The sequence below is a fragment of the Psammomys obesus genome, unplaced genomic scaffold, assembly GCF_907164565.1.
Source record: "Psammomys obesus unplaced genomic scaffold, mPsaObe1.curated_primary_1811, whole genome shotgun sequence".
In the NCBI taxonomy this organism is placed as follows: domain Eukaryota; kingdom Metazoa; phylum Chordata; class Mammalia; order Rodentia; family Muridae; genus Psammomys; species Psammomys obesus.
The window spans coordinates 20156275-20172459 of record NW_026585797.1 but is presented as its reverse complement, the minus strand read 5'-3'; the positions used below and the strand labels follow the sequence as shown (position 1 = coordinate 20172459).

General features: G+C 41.3%; 1 protein-coding gene across 3 annotated transcripts in view; it reads left to right on the top strand.

Moving 5' to 3' along the window:
* The window catches only part of Akap7 (A-kinase anchoring protein 7), a 128062-nt gene extending 126737 nt beyond the window's left edge, over nucleotides 1-1325 (top strand). For 2 of the 3 annotated variants that reach the window (XM_055599304.1, XM_055599302.1), the window contains exon 8: nucleotides 142-1325. In XM_055599304.1, coding sequence (XP_055455279.1) covers nucleotides 142-347 — 206 coding nt within the window. In that variant the 3' untranslated portion in view covers nucleotides 348-1325. The remainder of the gene's footprint in view (nucleotides 1-141) is intronic. The other variant, XR_008719248.1, reaches the window with a different exon arrangement.
* Nucleotides 1326-16185: the final 14860 nt, after the last annotated feature.

Sequence of the window (16185 nt, the reverse complement as noted above, 5' to 3'; positions counted from 1 at the left end):
GGCAAAATGCAATCTTTTCTATGAAATGTGGGTAACATTTTAGAGGTTTTTTAAGCCTTATTTTGATAAGCCAGTGTGCCATATTTAATGTATTTCATTGATATTTGTACTTTAAATGTGTCATATAATTTTCCCCCATAGGTGAGAAACCATTTGGAACCCAAGACTTAATCAATGAAGCTTTGCGCCGAGAAAGGATGGAGCTGAAGTCCAAAGTGAAACAGATAAAGGAACTTCTGAGACAGCCTGAGATTCAGGCCAAGATAAGGAAGGAGCTTTTTGAAGGGAGAGTTTTTAATAATGGGAATCAAGTAAATGATGCTGATTTCAGCACGACTTTGCCATAGTCTCCAGTGCTGTTATGCATGGTGAAAGTTTATGAACTCTCAGCCCACTAAATAGCTCTTTGGTAAATAACCAAAGTGTTCTTACAGTTTCTACAAAGCCCACAAACCAACATTTGGTAAGGAATTAACAACTTCTTGCCAAAGAGAACATATTTTTGCCTTATCACCGTTTTCATCATCATCATTATAAAACTCAGCTAAAGTTGAGTTTTATAATGTTTGTTTTGGTATTGCTGACTCATTTTATAGAAATAACTTCTTAATTAGCTGTTGTGAGATAGTCCATGGGTCCTTGAAGATAAAAAAATAACAGACTATTAAAAAGTCTATTGTAGGCAAAAACAACAAAACAAAGCAAAACTGACAACAGTATTCTGAGGGTCACCTGCCTCCTGTTGATATGGCCCTTGTTACTTCAGAACAGCCACTGGGCTGTTCCAGTCTCTTGTTACTTTTGATGAAAATTTGAATGCTTATTGAATACCAGTACTTGAATGAACATTTCTAAATGTTATCATTGCAGTCACTGGTTAAGAATGTCTTATAATATCCATATGTATTCTTTTTCACTGATGAAAATGTATTTGTTTTTTTCATTTCTTAGTGAACAATGTTCAGGGTTTTTTATTTTCCTCATCTTTGAAGATGAGCCCCAAGTCTTCACAGTTTGAATAGCTTGTTGCATCCGTTCATTTTAAAAAGAGCATTCTTGGAAATGTTTCTCCCCAGGCAATGTTTATTTGTAACAGTTTTTTTTTTTTTGGTTGTCATTTTAAAATTGCTGCTACTAATAGATGATTGGGAAAGGAAATGATTAGAGATTAAATATGTAATCATCTCACATATACAATCCAGTTTGCTCGTGAATTTTGGCTATTTTTTTTTCCACTGGGTAAATAATACTTCCTTAATTCATAATGTATTACTTTGTAAGTTCCTACATTTTCATACCCCTTAATAAATATGCTATTTCCCTTGTTCCTTTTTCTCTTCTTTTCTTTCTTCTGGAAACCATTGGGTCCTTGTTGGTGTTCCAAAGCCATGAGCAGTGTCTCTGTAGTTTTAATGTTTTTTTCCTTTGTGCTAAAGGAAGCACATTGTTATGTCACTGTTGACTTTAGACTGTTTCTTGGTTTCAAATCAGTGAACTTCATACACAAGTGACAGCAGAACAGAAAATTCAAAGACAACCTAAGCGGTGTCTTCAAATCCTGTGTCACTAGCAGCAAATATGAGGAGAGGAAATTCATCTACATATATGCAGATCAGCTAGTTACTGGCTGTGAAGTCCCTCTAAGAAGCTGGCCATGAACCATGAGCCCCTTTTGAGGGGCTGACCATGAATTCCCTCTGAGGGGCTGACCATGAACCCCTTTGGGGTAGCTAGCCGTAACTCTCTTGTGAACTGCCAAATGGGAACCGCCTCTTAGTAGGAGAGTTCATTACAGCTTTTTTTGAGCAACCCTAAAGGAAGGAAGGAAGGAAGGAAAGATGCTTAGGCCTTCTCTTGTCTTTCAGAGGACGAAACTGACTCCAGAGGTTGGTCACCCTCGTCAGAGCCACACTGCTCTCAGGAATTTGGACCTGAGCCACAGCCCAGTGGCCCTAGTGTTCACTATCCCATAATCCACGAGAACAATTTGATTGACGTTTCTTAGCATCAGCCTATATCTTCTCCTCAAGGAGTTATTCTCAATCTATCTGAGTAGCTTGAAAGACACTTTTTTCCCCCCAACCCTTATTCCATGTCTTTCTGTTAACTTTAATTTGCATATCAGTTTCCATTGTTAAATATCCATGAAGACCTGGGGTATGTGTCAGGTGATTTAGGCACATGGTTAAATTTCTTAAGTGGTCAGAGTTGGAAGGAATTAGTACTTCCTAGATTGGGAAACTGGGCAACTGTATGCTGAAATGGCCCAAGGATGTAAATCAAATGAAAAGTACAGCTAAATTCAAACTCATATCTGTTCTGCCTCAAAGGTGACGCTTTCCACAATGGGACATGACCCTTTCCACAATGGGACATTTCCTCCATTTACTAAATACAATAATTCAGAAATTGAAGATGAGTAACTACACACACACACACACACACACACACAGACAGACATTCATACACACATTCACACACACATAAAACTGGTTCTGAGTTTTCACAATTATGAGAGCAAGAGAGCCTGGCTAAATAAGCCCGACCAGCTCCATGACAGAATATATTTTCTTGATAGACAGAATAGGCCTAAGAGTTGCAGGAAAAAAAAATATAGGAAAAGGGCAACCAATCAGAAACAGACAAGACCTCTGGCCTGGGGAATATAAGGTTGCTTAACTACCAGCTTGAAGAGCACCTAAGTCCTGACCAGAACCACGTAGCCTTCATGCACACTACCAATCCCAATCGAGGTTACGAAGCCACAGTAGGAATTCCGCTCTCTGGCTTTCAAAGGGACCTTCAAGCTTCCCTCAAGGCTGCCATCATGTTATGAAGATGGTTGTCCCAGTATGCTGGACTTCTGCAGGATAAACACTCTTTTGCTTGTGTGCTAATCGAGTCTGGGGTTGCTCTTTCAGCGTATTCCGGATCCTAACTAGAGTGGTCAGCCAATATGGAAACCAGCGTCTACATTCCTAGTGACTCTAACATCTATCATCAGAATCCCCATGTGAACCTGCTCACAAAAACACTGGACCAGGAAGCAACCATTGCCTCTGGACTTGGACTTCACACTGACGGGTGTTCTTGAGTAAAGCAGCTCACTTTCTCAGCCCTCCTAGCCAAACCAGACGGGTGGTTTCGCAGAGCCTAGGGCAGGTTTCTGTGGGATTTGCCTTGATGCTGCCAGTATTTGGCTGCTGGAACATCGTTCCACATGATGACACCTAGATGCTTAGGTGTCTGGAGGCTATCCCCTTCTATTTCATCTGCTGCTTGCCGGTTTCATGAAGGGAACCTGTAGGAGAAACATCCTCATTTAGAACAACATACTAACATTTTTTAAGAGTCAGTCAGTAGAAAGATAGATCCTGAAATGGTAAGGGGTATCAGAAAGTCACACTTTCAACAGTGGGACAATGTTTTGTCAGCTTTGGGCTTGGCCTCACTGTAAAGTCTTGGATCCTCTCAGTCTTCTCCTCAGTGTAGAATTGGAAGTCATCTGTCCTTTGGATACACAGGTTGCAATATTTTATATGAAATTTTAAGATCAGAAATATATCTGGTTTTAGTTTTTTTTTCCAGATTTTGGAGTATTTGTGGTATCTCAGGTATGGATCTCATATTTGAATGTAGACTTCTTCTATTTCATATAATACACATATATCTTACAAATTACCCTGTGCCTGCATCTTTACTGTAACTTATCCCATGAGGCCAGGTTGTTGGAGGAGGGTCTGTGCACTGTGTTTTCAGATGCTGATTTCAATTCCCTGTGATCTGGTTACTTCCCTGCCACAGGCATTGTTATGAATGTTGAACCATCTCCTGTACCTATGTGATGTAAGGAATGTTCCCTGATTATCCCCGATTGGCTAAAAAAAAAAAAAAAAAAAAAAAAAAAAGCCTATGACTGGATATAAGAAAGGTAGTCAGAGTTTTGGTTCCCGGCCTTGGGGTATAGAGAGGAAGGGGAAGCAGAAGAGGAAGCAGGAGGAGAGGAAGTGGGAGAGAAAGGAGTTGCCATGAAGCAGATGAAGACAGAATGATAGAGCTGAAGCCACCCGGGAGTCATCAATTGGCAAGTGATTGGCTTTTATGTGGGTTTTAAGAATAGCAGGGGAAAAAAAAAGAATAGTAGGATTAGAATAGCTCAGACTCTGCCCAGCGTAGTACTACAGCTTAATAGTAAATCTTAGTGTCTCTGTGTCTATTATTTTGAAAGCTGGCAGGGTTAAAGAAAACTGTTGTTTTGTTAATTAGTATTCCACACAAGGTGAAGAATTTTCCTATTGTGATGTCCTGTCAGCATTCAAAATGTTTTGAATTTTGGTAAATTTCTGTTTTCTACATTTGGCTTAGGAATGCTCAACCTGTATTAGGTTCACATCTAGAATATAGCTGAAATTCAAATGATTTTCTGCAAAACCCCAAATGTGTCAGTCTCATGTTCCAATGAGGTTGAGAGGTAATGACAGCAGATGGACATCAGTCAAAGTCTGCCTTTTCAGACACACGACCAGGAAAACATGCTCGTTCTTTTGTACACTCAATCACACGTGTAGAAAACAGCCATCACCTTATGTTATCAGCTAAGAGTTTCTTGCCATTGTCAAAACCAACACAGATGTAGCGTCTTTAAGTGTAAATTGGTGAGTGGATGACCTCTTATCAGCCATTGTTCTGAGCATTTTCTTTTCTGTTTCTTTCTTATATCCTTTTTTTGCTTTTGAGATTGTAGTTGTATCAGATCATTTTATTTCTTCCCTTCAAATCCTCCTGTTATCCTGCTTTCCTTATTCTCTTTCAAATTCATTGTTATTACATATATATGTACATGTACATATATATCCCTAAACGCATAATATTTTACATATATATGTGATATATATAATTTTAGTAATATACATATATTACTAAATATGTAATGTAACCTGCTCAGTCTGTGTAAGGTTACTTGTATGTATGTATGTTCAGGGTTGACAACTTGGTATTGCGTAATCAATTGGTGTGTTTTTCCGTGGGGAAGGCTATTTCTCCTGCCCTCAGCATTCCTCATTTGCCTGTAATCTTTTGTCTAAAGCTGAGGCTGCCTGAGCTTTTCCCCTCCCATGTTAGCAAGTCTGTTGCTGTCACATCCTTGCTTAGGTTACGTTTTGGTGGCCATATTGATGAGATTTCATGGGTGTAGCTTCTGACATTCTAGGAGACCCAATCTTACAGCAAGTTCTCAGATCCTCTGGCTTACAATCTTTCTGTTTCTTCTTTAATGATCCCTGAGCATTACATGTGGGAGTTGTGTTGTATTAGTTAGAACTGAGCCCACAAGTCTGCATTTTGATTGGTTGTCATTTCCTTTAATGGTCTTGGTCTCTTGCAAGGAGAAGTTTCCTTGATAAGTAGCCTGATTATGTCTGATAAACTACAGTTATGGACAACTATTTAGACTCTATTATCACCTGTAATAATTTTATTTTTAATAATCTTTCAGATGCATTAATTCCAAGTTTTTCAGATAGATACGAAAAAAAAAAAAAACAAACAACAAATAAACCCAGAACACATTCCAAACATTTGCGAGTTCCTACATGTATTTGATAGTTGTGCACACACCAACAAGATCAAACCCCTTGATGGTTTCATTCATGGTGAAAATGAATATTGGAGCAATTAGCTTGGAGCCAGTGAGTTTAAGGCTGTGACAGAGTCCACAGCCAACCTTGCTGGATCACCGTGTTGGGGGAGCGAGGCTCACTTAGAAGCAGTCTGAGAAGTCCTGAAGGCAGGCAGCAGCATCTTCCACAGTGCACTGTGCTCTCATCGACTAGTTGTATTTATTTAAATGTAAGTGATGAGCTCATGTGATGGTTTTAAAATGGAAGCTGCACTCTTTAGTCCTCTATAAAACCCATTACTAGTCACATATTGGGGGGGCCATGAAATTCTCTTGTCACAGCAAAGCTCAGGACAAATAAACTCGATAGCGAGCTGCAGAACAGAGCAAGTAATTTGGTGCTCCCTGGAAACCGACACTGATTTCCCTCTAATGATCCAAATGACTTTTGAAATGCTGCTATCATGTGGTAGTACCCCATATCTTAGGTGTTAATTTCTTTGACTCGTGTTACAAATGTGCCAGAGTCCTGCTTTTGTGTTCCTGCCAGCTTAAGTCGTTACTTGGCTTACACGGCTCTTGCTGTTTAATGGCTGTGTTGTGAATCAGTATAGCAGTCTAAATATCACCCTACAGTTCCTGCTCCAGCCACCTGGGCACAATGTCCCCAAGGTATTTCAGTACTAAAGGAAGCTGTCATTTCTTCACTGATTTTTTTTTTTTCTCCTAACATATATTTCATCTTACCTCTAACTTCAGAAAATATTTTTTTACATATACTTATGTGAGATATAAAGAGTTGTAGGAGGTGAGAGGACAAAGAAACAAGAATCTTTACAGCTGGGAAGAAATTATAGCGCTGAGAGCAACAAAAATGGCATATCTACACCAAGGCAAGTATCTGATATGGTAATTGGAGTGGAGAAAATAGCATGAATATGCAAAGGTGAGGAGAGACTAAGTTTAGCCTTTCGAGATCCTGGAGGACAGATTTGGAAGCTGTTCTTGCAAAGTCTGTGTTTGGAAAGTGCCTTTAGGGGAAGGCTTGCAGTGAGGGTTTTCGATCACTCGGTGGACGCTGGTCACAGTGACTGCTTGTCATCTTAGAACACCCTTCTGATGTTTATTAAGCTCCTACCTTGTAAGCCCCACTTCGCCAGGGAGAGAGCCCAGGCAGAATCCTGGAATATAGCATCTCATTGGTACACTGAGATTCAAATTTCAGATCTGGGATCTACCAAGAAAGAGGGAGATTGTGAATTGAGTCAGCCCATTCTGGTGAAGATAGTGGCTCAGAGAAGCAGAGGACTTGCGTTCTGATCTCTGGAGGCATTCTTCTGTGACCCCAATGCTGGGGTGGGGTACGGAGATAAGTAGATCTTTGCAGTTCACTGACTAGCCAGTATTGTCAATTGGTGAGTCTCAGGTCTATGGTGGAAACCCTTTCTCAAAAAACAATGTGGAGAGGTACTGAGGAAGACAGCGGACATCAACAGACCTCCTCATGCATATGCATTGTCACGTACCCACATGAACTTACACACACCACCCCCACATACATATGTAGCTAGTGCGTGTCTGATACATGAATAGTGCGCAGTGGCACAGGCTTGCTCGGAGTAGCTGGCAACAGAATGGGCCATTGCTCTTTTCTTAGCTTCCCAGCCTGACTTTCTGTGTCTCTCGGGTAGTCTGTAGCCACTAAGTTTTGGTTCTACTTTAAACTGGCTATCGTTGGGCTGGAGAGATGGCTTGTTGCTCTTGCAGATGACCTGGTTTCCCAGGCTCCTCACGGTGGCCCACAACCATCTGTGACTCCGTTCTGGAGGTACAGGGGATCCGACCCCATCTCCTGGCCTCTGTGGACACACATGGTGCACATCCATACATATGTACATGGAGACAAATCACTCACACACATGAAATAAATGAAGAAAAAAAAAACCTGTCTAAAGCTGGTGTTGTAATAATTAAAAACTAGAGTGTTGGGCTATATAATGTTTATTATTATTAGCCCTAAGATTATCACGGAGGTATTATCTAACCTGCTATCACAAATAGTAAGACACAGACACCTGTTAGATTTTAAAATTGTCTTATATACCTTGGGTGGGGCAGATATTCCTATCTATGCTGTCTGAACATCCTCACCATTCATCTCCCAACCCTCATCCAATGCCATCCTCCTTAACCATCCATAATCTTATAAATGCTTGCTTTTATTTTTCATCTGCCCCCCCACCCAATAATTGGAGTCCTTCCTCCCAGCCCCATGTGGTTTCTTCTCCAGGCTAACCCATTATGGTGTCCTCCTTTTTCCTCTTTTCTGGTCCTTCTGTCTCCCGTGATTCTTATGATTCTTCCCTCCTCAAAAACCCGGGAATCTTAGCCATACCTACCCCACTCTGCCCTGTCCAGGTATTGGCCATTTAATGAGCGAATCAGGTATAATGTTTTAGTCAGGTTTACACAAACAAGAATGGGTGTAACCGGATCTTGAGGATCAGTAATTAGAATTAGACCAACCTCCAACAAGCTGGTTTTAGTATTTTCAATTAAATATCCAAACTAATACAAGTTAGTTTTAAGCAGCACTTCAACACCGGGCCTAGTGGGCACTTTGGATCTGACACTTCCGTATGTTATAGGAAGACTGTTCCTGATCGGTAGGCACTCAGTGCCAGCAGCAGACTCCAGGTATTATGACAATTAAGTAGCCTCATATATTTCTCATATACTCTCCAAATAAGATCACCCAAACCCCAGTTGAGGACATACTATTAAATATTGCTTCCCTAGCAGCATAAGAGGCAATGCTTTTCATTTCCACCTTATCAAGAAGTAATCTAGCCTCCCAAGAGCACAAGCTCACAGGGGCTCTGAATGTATTGGCTTCCTGGATAGAAATGGGAAATGAAACCACCTGCATATTTTGGGTGACAAAGACCAAAACATTTATTGCACTTAAAAAAAATGGTTGAATCGATTGATTGTGATAGTTTATATAAAGTTATCATTGCATAAAATTTTTGTGGTTTACATGATTGGAGGGCAGACAGGCTCTTGTTAAACTTCATAAAAACACTTAAATATATATTATGCACCAAATGGAAATGTCTAAATTTCCAATAATGTTAGAACTGTGTTAGAAATAGAGGTGTATTTTAATATAAGAAAAATATTAATTTTCTGTCAGTGGCAGGGTAGAGAGATTTTAGATAAGGAAATGAGAAAGAAAAAAAAAAGAAATGAGAAAGAAGTTTTCCTATAGGCTTTGTTAAAACTTGAAGGATAGCTTCTGAATTAAATGACATATGGAGATGCGGAAGTGAGGCCAGTGGAGGCTGCTGGATCGTGGTGAGCACTCCGACAGGTCCAACAGAACATTCAGATGAAAGAACGGGAGCAGAACAAAGGACACATGCACCACCTTAAACACGGTTTGTGGGGGATTTAGACTTTAAGAGAGAAATTAGCAGTTTTCAGTGCGTTCAGAATGCCATACCCATGCTAAAAAAAAAAAAAAAATCATTTGTTTCTTACTATAATGGATTATTTTAAGAAGTCGGTAAATATCCGATTCCTATGTAAAAGGAAGCAAGTTGAGAAGGGATGCTGGTCTCATGACAGCTAGGATCCCTCTTCCCTGTTGTGGAAGTTTTGGTTTATGATATGTAAACATGCTTTTGTTTTAATTCCAGGTGTGGGATATGAGGCTGATTCAGATGGTCCACAGCAACAGTTTGCCTCATGCAGGCTCTGAAAGGAGCTGTTGGCAGCTACAGTTAGTTTAATTCTGAGGACTCTAAAAGGGAATAAAGGCCAGAGCCCAGTGAGTGTTGAGGCAGCTCCAAGAAAGAAAGCTGCTGGTACTCCCCCCTACTGCTCCTGGTTGCTGTTGCTGTAGCTGGATGAGAAGTTGGAGATACCTTGAAATGAGATTGGACTTGCCCCAAGGAGCCCACTGATATTCCTAAACAGCAGGAAGTAACCTAAGAGAACTACGTCCCTTCCCCCAACTAACCTCTTTTTTCTCCTATCAGGTACTGGGGATTTGGAAGGGATTGGGGTGGAGAAGGGAGAAAGAGGATTAAGAAATGTAAATAAAACAGTCTAAAACAGTAACGCTCCAGTCCCCAGTTCTTCATCTCTCTAAATGTTCTTTTCCTTGTGATTTCCATGGATAGCCTTTTCCATGTAATTTCATAGTAAAACCCTCTGTCCTGTTGATGTAAGGCTTGGCCAGTGACTTATCTTGAACAATGGGATACTGGCAGATGTGGAACAAGGCAGGGCTTACACTATGGAGATATATGAGACAGACTGAACCAAACCTATAGCCTGGAGAAGACCTTTTGCACGAGGATGTGACTAGTGGCCCTTCCCACCCAATGCATAGGATTGAAAAGCAAATGGTCATTGGTTTGCTATGCAACATTATTCTTTTCAAGACTAATTGGTGCAGTTCCTGTAAGTCAAACTGAAACACAAAAGCAAGCTTATGCATTAAAAGGAGCCTACAGTGTGCCATGGCCATTTTGGAAGTAACTGCATCTCCTCTGATTGGCTCGGAGCCTGGGCCACAAGCAGTAATCCATGCCTGCGACCTTGAAGTATACCAAAAGACCATGACTAGGGCTGGAGAGATGGCCCAGTGGTGCAGAGAACTCATCATTCTTGCAGAGGACCCGGATTTGATTGTCAGCATCCACGTGGCAGCTTACAACCATCCATAACTCCAGTCTGCAGGGGCTGGCATCTTCTTTTGATCTCTGTGTACCAGGAATGTATGCGGTCATAGACATACTTGCGAGCAATATACTCACACACATAAAAATAAAAATATCTAAGAAGATTAAATATGGACAGGGGAGGTGATCACACATGGGATCTAACCTCCTCCTGCTGATTTTTTAGCTATTTATAGATTCTGGGAGAGGGGCCGTCCTTGTTACACAGATAGCCCTGCCTGAACAGCAGTCACAAAAGAAACAGACCTGACTATGAGAAAGGAATTTTGTAGAGAAGCTGAGAATTGTCATGGGCGAGGGTGAGAGTTACCAGAATTCATTATGAATGTATAAAATTATCAAAACAAAAAAATTGCTTAAAAAAAAGAGCTTTGGGAGAGAAATACTGTCATATTTGTTACTGAAGAAAGTATGGTTTCTTTGTTCCTAAAAAAAATTTTTTTTTAGAACATTCAGTATAGCCATACTGGCTACATCAACGAGGTATTACATAATTTAGTTTGACATTTAAGTTTTTTTCAAAAGTAATATATGTTAACATACAGAAACAAAATGTTACTAGCTATGCTTTCTTAGTGCTGGCGTTAAAGATGTGTTTACTTCACAGTTTATGTACTGGGGATATTTTCAGTGTCATATAAAATATTATTATAAACAAATTCATGAATACGTTTTAAAAAAGCATGTAGTCATATTTAAGATAATTGACTTCATTTCAGTAATAACTGTGTGATGATTACTCACTCTGGAATATAGGGTCTGCCCCTCCATCACCCTTGCATTCATTGAACATTTTCTGGAGTTAGATGTTGTGCTGCATGCTTGGTTCACAGAAGAGCCATCTGTTGGGACGAGGCAAAGAAGATTGATAGAGGTGTACTTTCTTCCTTTCACTGCAATCTCTTTGTTTCCCCATCACTCATTTTACTTACAATAACATCCTGTCTTCACTGAGACACTATAAACAATATAAGATGAGACACAGACGAGGCTGATTTTCACAGGTTTCATACTTGGTCCCCCAGGGCACCAGTTAATAATGTGGGCCATCCATGGACAATGCAATGAAATGCTGTCTGCTGCTATGTCCAGAGGGTCTTCAAAGACTCTGTGGTACAGATTCCAGGTATAGAATATCAGTGTGTATGAGGGACAGTCCCTTCCCTGTAGCTGCATGAGCAACGGGAGAGGCTCTGAAGAACACAGGAAGGGCAACAGAACTTTGTGAGGATGAGGTATCTAGATCAAGCTGTACTCTGTCTTCTACATTGCAGGGACCATATGCTGAGCAGTATAAAAAAAAACTCTTAAAAGTATTCATCCAACCCCTCTACATCATGTAACCAAAACAAACTTTCTATAGACTTCTAGAAACCCAAAGCGGTGTCCCTATGATGACATAGCCACTCTCTGTATTCCTGAACAGGAAGGGACAAGCCTACTTATAGGAACAGCCACTTGTTCTATCCAACAACTGGCCATGGGCCATTCCCTTCCTTTATTAGAGCATTCACCAAAACAAAGACAAAGAAGCCAAAAGACCCACCAACTAACCAACCAACCAACCAAACAAACAAACAAAACCCCATAATGCAAATTCCAGCACCTATCACTTTAAGAAGTGTGTGTACTCCTACAACTCTGGAGTGTCTTCCTAGGGTCTAGAAGGCATTCCTTTGAAATGTATTCAATCAGAAAAGTAGAACTTTTATCTTTTTTTTCCCTGTTTGGGAGAGTAGGAATCTACATCCATAGATGTCCATTAGCAGGACAAAGATGGCAGCCTACATGTTTTCTTTGGAAAACCCTCCTTCTTAAAGAAAATTTTATTTTTGCCAATCTTGAGGTTGACCTTGCAATTCTGTGTAGACCAGTGCTCAATCACTTAGCTATGCCCCAAGCCTTCTTCTTACTTCTGGATACAGGACCTCACTGAATTTCCCAAGACAGCCTCGAACTCACTTTATAGCTTTGGCAGGCTCTGAGTTTGTGATCTTCTTACTTCAGCTTCCTAAGCAGCTGAGGTTACAGGCCCATGCTGCCAATCCTGGCCACCTGGGAAGCTGTCCCTCAAACTGTAAGCCACATAAGCACATCTTCTTTAAGTTGCTTTTCGTCAGGTATCTGTTCACAGTGACAGGAGAATGCCTAATATAGCTGTGCTAAGAGATGGGTACATGTGACACAATGACCCAGTGTGAAAAAAGAAAGGGACACAGGTCTACTTAAAATGTGTCATGTGACTCAGTGGTTCTGAGCAAGGACTTGCCGCCCGTATAGAATCTGATACTATGTCAAGGGTTTTTGAAAAAAAAACAAAAAACAAAAAACAAAAACAAAACAAAACAAAACAAAAAAAAAAACAGGTTAGTGACAGTCTGTGGACAAGGATAATGAAAGCAACCCTAACTAGCCTTTCTGACTGGCCAATGAAAATTTCAAGGTCTTTGAGGATAGTTAATGCTTCTGATGTTTTGACCTTGATTGAGTAGAGTTACCTTTTGCTTTTTTAAGGTTGTGACTTTAAGTTCCGATACACACACTCCTAATTTTAGCCCATGTAACTTACAGTCCTCAATCTGTGGTTCTGTTGGTCTCTGGCTTTTAATCCCATTCAGCTCTAGGTCATTCTTACGCTAAGTTTAAAGTACCCACCAGGAAATATTCCGTAAAATATCTTATATAGCAGAAACGAAGGAATTTCTATCTGCAGAGGGAGAGGGAAGTTCCATGCTGATTAGGGGGTCCTAAAGTGGGAAGCATAAGGGGGCTCAGCAGAGTGAGAGAAGTCAGAATGCTGAACTGGTTACTATAAACGAGACCGAAGCCAGCTCTATTTGCTGGATGGAAAGTTTGAAAGTTAGGACTTGGTTGTCACAGAGTTCTGGATAAGTGGCCTTATTCTTTTGATGTTTATGTTCTTAGGAACTGCTCTTAGGTTCCAGAAGGACACTTATGGGTTACAAGATGTAGATTCACAATTTTAAGTAAGCCTTTTAAAGTAAATGCCAGGAGAAGGTTCTCGCCTATTGAGAAAGGATTCAGTTTCAACAAATACTTCAGTAACAGAGAGGCAAAGGAACAGAGGAACTCGCACATTTTAGATGCTGAGCTTGGAGAAGGAAACAGGCTTTTCACCGGTCCTTGCTGGAGGAACGTGGGCCTTGTGTTCAGATACTTCTCTGGCCTCTGGGTCTTCAGAAACTGGAGTGCCCCTTGCCTCTCAGTCGAGCTGTCATTTCTGAAGGTCAGAAATCTTCATCTGTGGCTTGCTTCAGGGGACAGGAGTGGCAGAAGGCCATGCTATCTTCCTGCTTTTGTGGTTTGTTTCAAATATCAATGTGTCCTGGACCGTGTCATCTGTTTATTCTTGCTTTAACTGATACTCAGCTTTGTTCATCTTTTCTGCTTCCTCAGCTCAAGCTTGTCTTGGTGGAAGCTTTCTGAGGACCACATGGGATAGCTTGGATCTCTAATTCCAGTAGATAGAATATAGTGGAACACAGAAGACCGATGCCCTAGGCCTTAGCGATAGCCAGAGCTGACCACAGAGGTAGCCAGACTGTTACACGAGTGACCTGGAGGAAGATGAAGTTCAGACTGACTCTGGGTGTGTGCAGTGTGGGGACCTGCGTGCAGCTCGAAATCCACAACTGTTCCCCATGGGAAACAAGCTAATGCAGGCTGTCAGTGGGATGTAAAGGTTTGTCATGGCCATAAGAGGTGGGAGAGCTGGGAAGGATATTTGAGACCATTTGGAGCATAACCCCATTCTTCAAGGTCAAATGGGAGGCTTGCAGGAACCCATAGCTAGTGGGACACTTCAACTCTCCTCCTCCTTTTCCTCTTTCTTTTTTTCTTCTCTTCTTCCTCCTTTCCCTCCCTCCTCTCCTTTTACCTCTCTCCCCATTCTCCTCTGTTTTAGAATTTTGAAGACTAAACCATGTCAGAACCTACAGGCATACCCAGCCACAGTCCCTCTTGCCTCTTCCTGCTAACAGGGTGGAGTGGAGGAGGACCAGACAAGACGGCAGGTTTGAGAGGCCAGACTTCCTATTCCACTCTAACCCCGCAGCTGCAACACCCCAACTGTGCGGGTCAGGGATGACACTGGGCACCAGGGAAGGTGTATTTAACTACTACAGGACTGGGCACTTCAAGAATGGAAGCATGATGACGTGTTACAGAAGGTAACTTCAGAAACCTCTAACTCACAGGAGAAACCCCAAATCTAAAGGACTGTGTAAGAATTCTATTCTGGCCCAGCGTACCAACACAGAATGAAGTATAATGGCACAGAGAAACAAAAGCAAAGCTGTATTTGGATAGCATCTCAAGTCCTGTTTGTTCAACAAACTGGTCATAACAAGATGGCATGGCTGAATTAGACTCCTCTTGTCTCTGCCTAGGGCAGAGAAATGACTCACCCAAAAGGGAGGGTAGAGAAAGGAGTGTAAAGAGAACAAGGGCTTTTGGCTGTGGCTGCCAATTAAAGAACAGGAGGGCCCCTGAGCACACTCCTAAGCAACTGACTTAGGGCAAGCCCAAGGAAGCACTGCAAACAGCAGCATAATTAACAAACAAACCTAAAAATTAAAACAACAGCTACTACAGAGGAATAAGGTAGACACAGTTATTTTGAAATACAAAGCTAAGAAAATATGTTAAACAAGATAAGCTGTACAGGACCATATGAATAAAATGCTTCTATTCCTAAGTGGGATTTTCAAAACATGGCTAATGCATTTATATGCAAAGAACATTCTGGAAGGATTACCCTCTCCCAATCATTGAACATATTTCCTCTGGAAAGTGCGAATGAGAATCTGGAGGATAGACAATGTTCACTTTCCACAAGTGCATGCCGGGAATTAAACAAAGCCCCCAGAGGAAGTCTCAGACACAGAGATTTCATCAGCATCGGGGACCAGGAAAGTGAAGATAGAGGTAAGAAGACTTCAGGAGAGCTCAGACTTAGACAGGGGATATATGGAGACACAACCACGGAGGGCAAGACAGCTAGGAGGAAGCTGCCACTCACGGTTCTCCAGGGTTGGGATGCACAAACATGGCACTGAGAACCAGCATTGGCAGGTGTCTTGAGTCTTAGAGGGAGGGCAGAAAGAAGAAACTGGAGCATAGCTTCTCTCCCAACAGTTTGCCATGGGATTTGCTGTTAGCACAGAACTTCTGGAAGAAAAGTGGGAAATCCTTGCCCAGGATGTGTTTGCTGCAGGGCTTGGGAAGCCTGTGTAAGTCTGTAGGTAAAGTGGGTGTCTCTTCTCTCTGAGAGGGACTCTGCATTTAAAGCTAACACGTGGTAGTTGTGCATCAAAACAAGAACACAACCCTACGTGTCACTAGCAGCTTCAAAATGGGGACAAAACAAACCCTAAAGGAATAGTGGAAGGAGTAATTATGATAGTCTGCCTTAGGCATTTGACAACATGGCCCCATTGATACTTAATAATGAGACAAACTACCTTGCAAAAACACATAACTGATGAAATAATGAAATTTCTTAAAATGGCTCCTACTCCTCCTCTCTCGTCCTTCTTTGTCATGTTGGGAATTGAACTCTGGTCATGTGCAGCTGAGCAACCACTCCTTTTGAAGAGGGAAACATGAAGGAGAAAAAAAAAAAAAAAGATGAGAACTGATGGTGAGTTACACTTTTCGGTAAAAGAAAACGAAAACATGTCATACTTTTTGCTTATCATTTTAGCTACAGATTTTAAAACAGTGGCCAATGAGCACAGAGGAATGAAGCGGAAGCCGGGAAGGGTGAACTTTCTGAAATGGCGGATTGCTTCCCTT